The 9,511-nt window shown below is 35.7% G+C and overlaps 1 protein-coding gene across 1 annotated transcript; it reads right to left on the bottom strand.

The window, feature by feature from the left end:
- Nucleotides 1-1,813: 1,813 nt before the first annotated feature.
- LOC132042795 (uncharacterized) lies at nucleotides 1,814-6,354 on the bottom strand. Its single transcript, XM_059433319.1, has 7 exons — nucleotides 5,945-6,354; nucleotides 5,024-5,285; nucleotides 4,871-4,907; nucleotides 3,353-3,458; nucleotides 2,687-2,797; nucleotides 2,394-2,562; nucleotides 1,814-2,137 (listed from the first exon to the last, which is right to left on the bottom strand). Exons 1-6 carry the CDS (start codon nucleotides 6,143-6,145, stop codon nucleotides 2,446-2,448), a joined length of 834 nt encoding a protein of 277 aa, XP_059289302.1. The 5' UTR covers nucleotides 6,146-6,354; the 3' UTR covers nucleotides 1,814-2,137; nucleotides 2,394-2,445.
- Between the last annotated feature and the right edge of the window lie 3,157 nt (nucleotides 6,355-9,511).

Here is a 9,511-nt window from a genome sequence, read left to right as displayed (position 1 = left end):
GACTATCTTATCTTCAATAGAATGTAAGCAAAAACCCATTAACCAAAACATACAATTTATATCAAGCATTTGATCTGAATATAGATAAAATCAACATATGAATTTTCATTTTCAACGTAGAAAAGGCCCAAAGAACTTGTCCTTTCCTACGTCAAGAATTTTTCTAATAAAAATGTTGAGTCTAATCTCTTCAAAAAAGGGGTGTACAATAGAAGATGCAAATTTATCAACGAGAAAGAACACTTATCTTATGTGTACAAATCCAAATCGAACATAAATAGAATTATTTTTTGTGTTACATCTCTAATTTGAGGGAACCTGTGAACATCTCCAGCTCTAATTAGTGGAGAGGGGCATACGGTAAGAAAAATGTTGTGCCATGAAACAAAGGGACGGCATAATTTCTCTATTATCAATATTTGCTCCACTTAACTGTAAGAGCATTTTTGTGTCAAAAATTAAACTGAAGGCATAATTATTCTATTTTCAATAGTTCAAGAGCATTTCCGTAATCATCTAGTATGTCTTACTGTCAAATATTTTACTGCTCTATAAAGAAATGGGATGCTAGTGAAAAAGTTATACTGGATCAGAATTGAAAGGGGCTTGTAAAAGCATTGGAGAAAAGTTGGGTTGCAGTGGATGGTCGATTTACCAATTCAAGGCCAACCATTATTCACATTTCACATCCTGAAACTGACATAATGAAATAAAATTCACGGTATTGATTCATCGTTCAAGTTGGACGGATTTAGTTCCATTAAGATGGTTTGATAGCCGCAGCGCTTTGGTCTAGTAGTGATAAGGACGCTAAGAGAAATGTGTGTGTTAGACTCACGTCACTAGTTCGAACATACCATAGAAAAATTCTGATATTCGTCGCGTTTGGAAGTGCGTCAGCTGGCTCTCTTTTCGACCTTGGTTCCGTAGGAGCAAGTAAAAAAAGATTGACAAATAGAACTATTTGATTTAATCTCAATAGGCACGAGATGATCATCTTAGGATGATCCAGAGATTTTTGAGGTATAAAAAAATGGTTATGATGGATATTTTTGTTGAGGAAAATGAGGAGAGTTTGAGTTACCCATAGTGACCTATTCTATCTTAGAATCAAGTTCTTACCCTATTTTTACCATAAAATATCCTTGTACTTGTCCTGATTCCATTGTTTGATTAAGATGGTACCAATAAGTGTTGAACAGGATGTGTGATTGATATTTAAGTAGAGATTTTTCTGCTTAACGGACTCCAAATTTGCCTGTTCCTAACGTTCTAGCAGCAGTTTGTGCTCTTCTTATGAGCCTATGGCTTGGTGCTTAACAGCTTGATCATTGCGTCTGTTAGAAGTAAACTGCATAAAGGTTAAAATCAGTGCCAATGAGGGTTGATTACGTATGCTGCAGCTACAAACTTAGAGATATCTGGACATACCCTGTAAACAGAATGACTTGTTTAACTTAAGACATACATAGAAGTTTTTGTAATCTGCTTCTCAGGTGAAGGATGAATCTAGGCTGCTTTTTATGTTTCTCCTTTACAAGGGATCTTAAATTTTGGAATATCCGACTCTTCTGTGCTGTGCCAGTTAGAGCAAATAATAGATGTCCTGACTCTTGCTAAAACAGTAAAACTGCAAAACAGTTTCTCTGATTAACTTAGTATTAGTCAGTTGAGTTAGTTAGTATGAATCAGGTCTGAAAGGGTTAAATTGGTTGCCCCTTAGAAGTGTGTACACCAGTAGATAACAAGTCTCTGAGACTGGGCCTGGAATGTTAGATATGTTGCAAGTAGGAATGATAGAGAAGATTCAGTGTGGATCTTCTCTAATATCTGCAGCCATTTACACCGTGCTGAATATAATTTGTCTTCAATTTCTCCTTCAACTTTGGAAAACCGTTGTAGTTCTTAACTGCTCTGAATAAATATGCAGGCCATTCATGTATGACAGTGTCATGAGCTACACGCCAGAGTAGAATCATGCTTGTACTTGTGTATAACCTCAACAATATATCCCATCAGAACTCCAAATCGGCAACAAATATTCCTACACTTTCCTAGAAATGACTGATTACTAAAAGCTAGGTGGAAAACCGGCTTGATGGCAATTAGTCTTGCTTTTGTTGAAACTACAGAGGACCTACAAAGGCATTTAACCGTTCACGACTTCAATGAGGATTTAAAGTGAATTTTATATAACCTTATCTTCATTTGCTGTAGAATCTAGACTGAGAACTATCCAGTTCAGTCAAAAATCAGATGGAAGCTGAAGTTTCAATTATTAGGAGAGAATCTTTCAATTCTCTTTATTTAAAAGCAATGTTTATGAATGCATAGTGTATACATACAAATGTATAATCACAGTTCAAACTATGTTTTCTTATCGAGAGCAGTACCTGAAACTCCTCAAAATGGTGCTCCGAATAATAATGATGTGCCACTACTTGCTTAGGCTTCATGAATAGGAACTAATGGCATTTTGCCGCCATAAATCTCTGGTAGCTGGCTTTCATCAATGTTTTGAAGTAGAGTTGTCGTGAGTCGTTTGTTTTCCACAAATGTGATCTGAGAATAAAGATGGAAAATAATTTGGTTTACATAAAAAATATAACGAGGCTATCGATCCTTGACTACAGCAGCAGATTGACTAGAACTCTAGCAGTTTTTATCAACCATTTTAGAGCCTCACCTTCTTCTTGGTGTTGTTATCAATAAAAGGATACACAATTTTCCACATTGTCCAGAATAGGTAAGGGACATGAACAGCAATCAGCTTTCCAAGTCTTTCAGGGTAACAGTCCTGCAATTAATGGTAAAATTTCAAGATTATGGACTATAATATGGTGACCAGCCTTCCCCTGCTGTAACAATTACAAATATACCGGATCAGAAGAAATTCATACAAGGGATTTAAAAAATTACTAGACTGTCACGTCTAAGATTTGAAGCTATGATCTAAAATAATTTTTGAATCCCGTTTACCACTACACTAAATTTGGTCTTTATATAAAGGGGATGCAATAGTTCATATATAGTAAAAAGAATCATTTTTGTACTATTGCGCGGTACAATTTTTACTAAGGGAATTCAGTTGAAGCTCCCTACCTCCTTTTAGCCCCGCCACTGCAAAGCTGCGTTGTTTTCCAGGTTACTAATTCTTCTTATCAGGTTATCTTTTAGGTGATCTGCCTTGTTTTTCAGGTTAGTTATCTGCCTTGTTTTTCAGGTTAGTTATTCTTCTTATCGTGGATGTTTTACCTATGGTTATCTGTTTAGGTGGTCTGGTAATATCAAAAGAAAAATATTACAGTCAATATGTAGAAGGTAAAAATAAAATGAAAATGGGTAAGTAGACCTGTAAAATGGATAGAGCCCCAAGGTATGCACGAGCATCACTATTGGAATAGCCAAAACCTTGGAGATCCCCAATTACCACAAACTTTTCCCTTCCTGGTGAAGTCCTGATTCATCAAAACAATTTACATAAACAAAAAAAAAAAAAAAAATCAAGATTACATGTCTCGACAAACTTGGAATGTTTCTTTAAAGGGCAAAGGATCAAATATACTCCTCTACTTTACTTTATTGGTTAAATATACCCTCCGTTAGCCAAAGTACCTAAATATACCCCTCTGTTAGCCAAAGTTGTTAAATATATCCCTACATGGATGGAAATGCCCAAATCAGATGAAATTAACCATTTAACTTAAAAAAATCATGCCCCATAATTTTAACCCGACCCGACCCACAAATTCAAGAATGTTGTTTCAATCAAGAATTCAATCAAAATTACCCTGACCAATGCTCTTAGGGAACCATTCGATGCGGATCAAGCTTACCTTCATCGTAAATCCATTCTCCAAAACCTCAACTCTCGCAGGTACCCAAATCCCATCTTTAAATTACCCTTCTTTTTGTGCAAAGAAAATTAAAATTACCCATCTTTTTTCTTCTTGATTAATCAAATTTCCCATGTGTTCAGTTGTTAAAAAGTATATATGTTTTTATTGTTTTCAGTGCTACTGCAACTTCACTTGAAGAATCAGAACTTGCTTGAAAGATTGTACATAAATGGGATGAAGGTACCAGTTATTTCAAGAATCTCTTTCTTGTTTTTCTTTTTCGTCTTCATCTGAATATACTTCAAGAATGTATGATTTACATTAATATATGTTTGAATTCTTTTAGTGGATTCTTGAGGGCTCAAAAGTAGTAAAATTTGTGGGTCGGGTCGGGTTAAAATTATGGGTATGGTTTTTTTTTAAAAAGTTAAATGGTTAATTTCATCTGATTTGGACATTTCCATTCATGTAAGGGTATATTTAAGAACTTTGGTTAGCGGTATATTTAGATTTTTTTTGCTAAGCTGAAAGATATTTAACCAATAAAGTAAAGTAGAGGGGTATATTTGACCCTTTGCCCTTCTTTCAAAAGACAAAAACTTGCCAATGACTCCCTCCGTCCGTTGTATGCGGCACAGTTGAAATTTCGATAAATTGTAATTCAAAAAACTTAAAGCTCCTATGCCTGAATTCATAGTCAAAGTATAGAAGTTTGAATCTCGAAATTCCAACATTGCCACATAAATTGGGATAGAAAGAGTATATGTACTATGAGCCCGTTTGGATTGGCTTATAACTTAAAGTTGTTTGCGAGCATAAAAATTTAAAAAAAATAAGTTGGGGTAGTCAACTTATTTTTTAACATAAAAGTCGCTTTTCAGCTTATAAAATTTCTTTAGATAAACTAAGTTCATGGGTCCAATTATTTTTTTGAAACTTATTTTAAGACAAATGACTTTATTTGTGCCAAACACCAAAAAAGAAAACAGCTTATAAGCCAATCCAAACGGGCTCTATGTTAGCTAGTGTACCTTGAACAGAGTTTCTCTAAAGCCAAGACCACAAACCCTGTAAATCAAAACAAAGACTTGATTATAAGAAACTTGATTGGTTCAAAAGTCATTTTAGTGACCAAAACACAGCAGGCCAAGTATAACGAGAAAAAAAAAAAAAATCATACGTACGTTTGAACTCGTCAAGGCCTCCTAGTTTGTTCTGCATATGTCTGCCACCAAAAACGACAGCAATAGGGCGTCCTTGTTTGTCCACACCTTGCAAGAACATTTTGTTGTGTGCTATCTCGTTTGGAATCTCACTAGGTGAAATAAACCCATTTGGTATAAAGCTTTTCTTCCATTTTAGGTATTTCAACAACATTGCTGAAGTTTTGTCCGCGTCCAGATCCCTTGCTCGAAGAAACCTTCTTATCGCAAAATCATCGACTTCCTACAAACAATTGACGTATAACACCAGATAAGAAAATAAACTTTGAGTCAAATTCAACTTCAAAAACTAGCTTATGAAACCTGATGACTCAAAACCATATAAGGAGGGAACATTTCCTTCTCTTAATCAATGCGGGACACTTAATACCTCTGACACGTCCTAAATTGCACATTAGGTGCATAGCCAATATAACTTGGGGTTCAACATTGGACATATAAAAAAAAAAAAAATGAATGAGTCTGACTTTAATACCATGATTTAGAAAAATGAACGTTTGACTTAAGTCAGCTACAAAAGCTAGCTCGTGACGTGAGCTAAGGCGGATGCAGACTTGTGGCAACTGCACCGGGTTCTTTCGAACCCAATATTTTTGACACAAAGCATAAATTAATGTGTAAAAAATAATTAAAGTTGCAATATATAGTATATATGAACCTCATAATTTAAAAGTACAATGAACTCAAAAAAGGTTGAATCTGTAAAGTTTAGATCCTGAATTTGCCTCCCAAGATTATCTTAAAAGACAACAGCTCATTCCCTGACCAAAAGTGGTACACTTCACAAAAGAACTCTCTTGCACTTGATCATTTTTCAACATAGAAAAATCATAATGTTTAAGAAAAGGAAGGAAACTAAAAGAGTTACTAGAATAAATTTACCTTGGAAGATGGATCTTGCTTTTCAACAAGAGCTCTCACGAGAGAAATCTTCTTTTTCTCTTCTTCATTGATTTTGTCATCGCAATTTACTTGTTTGATCTCTTGTGTTACTGATTTTCCTTCCTGCTCCAATTTTGTTTCACAATGAATTCCATTATTATCGTGTAGCTCCTTGGCTACTGCCTCAACTTTTCCCTCCATCACTTTCTTTATTGCAACTATAACCAGCAGAGGAGAAGTATACAGAGGAAAACCCAACTTTCAAAATAATATAATGTTCTGCTTTAATTTATGCCTAACATAGAGAGGAAATTAAATGGAGGCATATAGGAGGTTAGAAAATTTAAGACTTTGTCTGAATGAGTAAATCAAATGGGACCGCAATGGATGTAGTTGAGTGATGTATTTAAAGGGACCAAATACTACACAACCTTCAAGATGAGTATCTATATACTTGTATTCTAGCTCTTACGAAGTTAGAATATAACATATGGCGAGATGATTAAAAATTCTTGGATCCTTACTCGTAAAATGAAAAAATGCTTAAGGAGCATTTTCGATGGATCGTACACGGTGTGAATCGAAATTAGTCGAATTAAATTGTATATGCGGAATGATTATACCAAAAATTCTAGGTAAAGGTATAATCGGAATTTAAAGACGGCGAGTGTATTTCGTAATGTACATATACACATTTTCTATTAAAAAAATTGTTGATTATTTTTTGTGTACGTGTGTAACTCATCCCACCTAACTTGGAATTGAGGATGTAGACATGATACGCTCATGGAAGTAAGATCTTAATTTTCAACATCAGCTATCTGCACGGTTTATATGTTGGATCTGTCTCTAATTCTCCACTAAACTAAGGCAGTTGGAAGTATTAAGGGGTCGTTTGGTAGAAGGTATAGCTGGGATATCCCAGCACTAATTTTTGTAGCATATTTGGTATAAGGTATAAATTTATCCTGGGATATCCCGGCACTAATTTTTGTACCATGTTTGGTATAAGGTATAAATTTATCCCGGGATAAATTTATACCTTATACCAAACATGGTACAAAAATTAGTGCTGGAATATCCCAGCTTATACCTTCTTATCCAGCAGGATAAATTTATACCTTGTACCAAACATGATATAAAAATTAGTGCTGCGATATCCCAGCTTATACCTTCTTATCCCACTTATGCTAGGATTATTTTATACCATTTTTTAGATGGTATAAAATAATCCTAATAGATGGAATAAATTAATCTCGGGATTATAATCCCGGGATAATTTCAACTATCTACCAAACAACCCCTAAATGGATTGTTGAAAGAAATAAAAATATAAGGGATGGGTGTGGAAAGTGGGAGTTCACCTACTTGCCTACCCCACAGTAGCTTTGAGACCACTTCGTTAAATCCGCCTGTCGCATTCAATGTTCGTGTTCTATGTGTTGTATCTAATATCCAGAGCCTATGGCTATGAGTGTAAATATGAATTTAGGGGTGCATTTGGATATATTCAAAGAGTAATCATGACAAATTTGATGTACTTCCTATACAGGTAGTAATATAGATCACAAGTTCACAACCAATTAGTTGTGGACCCTCCCCCAAATGTAGGAAGAAGATGAGAAAAGTCAGGGAAGTTTGAATGTGACTTTGGTTTTAGCTTTGGAAAGCTAATTATTAAAAGGATTTCGAACATGTTAATTCGAGAAAGGTTGTGTTTGGATTACTTCTGAAAAATGTTTAAGAGCCTGTTTGGATTGGCTTATAAGTCGCTGAAAACGAAATTTTTGAGTGTTTGGGCCAATGGACCAACTTAAAGCCCATTTTCTTCAAAAATAAGTTCAAAAAATAATTGGGCCCGTTTGGCTTAAATTTTTTTATCTACATTTTTTTAACGCGGAGTGCCCTTCGTTTTATTGGTCTTTAAATTTTGCCCTCATATTTGAAATCTTTAAAATTTGCCCTTCGCTTAACACCCGTAGGTTCCAGGTTCGAACCCACGCTGCATCAAAATTTTAAAAAAAAATTCGCAAGGTAAGTTTAAATTTCGCTTATGCTGGGACCGGCATACTTTTGTTAAGGAATTACCAAAAAGTTATACGGACCGGCAAGATACTTATGCCTTGTGGGCGGACTTAGTAAGTATGCGGGGTCCGGTGATAACTTTGATAATTCCTTCACAAAGTTATGCGGTCCGGCATAAAAGTTTGCCCATTAAAAGTATACCCCAAGATAACTTTGTGAAGGAATTATCAAAGTTATGCGGACCGTAGATACTTTTATGCCTTATGGGAAGACTTGGCGTAAGTATGCGGGTCCCAAGATAACTTTGATAATTCCTTCACAAAGTTATGCGTCCGATAAAAGTTTGCCCATTAAAAGTATGCCTTCACCGGCATAACTTTGTGAAGGAATTATCAAAGTTATGCGGACCAAAGATACTTATGCCAAGTACGCCCATAAGGCATGAGTATCTTGCGGTCCGCATAAAATGTGTAATTCCTTAACAAGTGTATCTTTGATGGCGGCATAGCAAAAATTTAAACTCGCCTTGCGAATTTTTTTTTAAAAATTTTATCGCGCGTGGTTCGAACACGGAACCTGGGTGTTAGCCGAAGGCAAAATTTAAACATTTCAAATATGAAGGCAAATTAAAGACCACCCCAAAAGAAGGGCAATTACCGCTCGCTATCTAAACTTATGTCGTTTTTTTAAGCCCATCCAAACAGGCTCTAAAGAACATTTGTTATTTATGACAGTAACGTCCGGCCAGTTTACGAGTCCCTCGGACTATTCCATCAGGTACTATCGCATGTATCAAGTAACTTTACGTACCATGGTTTAGCCATATCAAGAACTTTACACGCCTTGGTTTAGGCTAATGGCATCACCTACTGTTTTGTTGCATCCGTTGGGATTTGAATATAAGACTTTATGATTTTGCTCCAACTTTATTGATCACTAGGCCACACCCTTGAGCTATGTTGCTCAGGTCCACCAAAATCCTTGCTGCACCCATGACAATCTGACACGATTTGGGTCATTCGCACTTTCCCTACTCTCTCTTACAGCTATTCATTTGAATTACTTATGACTATAACTGAAGTCACCAATCATCTTCAATTATCACATTAGTTCCTTACTGAACCAAAAATAATGATTGTTTAGCCAATATGGGAAATTAGTTGAAGACAGATTCTCTTGGGAAGAATGTTGGCAACTACACAGCGCACGCTGAGGCAAACTAATCAATGTAAAGCAGAGGTTTCACAAGTTTGGTAGAGGAGAATTTAGAATGCAGTTGGAGAATACAAGAACAGAAAGGGCCCTTTGCTTATGGACAATTTGGCCAATTTTTTGTCATGTTAGAGGCATTAGGCTTAAACTTTCTATTTCAAGTTCCCAATATACCAGAAGAAGCAGCAAAATTAGAGAGGGGGGGGGGGGGGGGGTGGAAAAAAAAAACACACGAAGTTAAAAAGAACAACAATGAACACATCATGTGCAATTAATGGCAGTTTGCATACAGTTGGTCAGTAGAGGAAAGCAATTAATGCTATGACAATG

Source organism: Lycium ferocissimum, unplaced genomic scaffold (genome assembly GCF_029784015.1).
Source record: "Lycium ferocissimum isolate CSIRO_LF1 unplaced genomic scaffold, AGI_CSIRO_Lferr_CH_V1 ctg1793, whole genome shotgun sequence".
Taxonomy (NCBI): Eukaryota; Viridiplantae; Streptophyta; class Magnoliopsida; order Solanales; family Solanaceae; genus Lycium; species Lycium ferocissimum.
The sequence above is the reverse complement of the archived record's forward strand: the minus strand, read 5'-3'. Positions and strand labels throughout refer to the sequence as shown.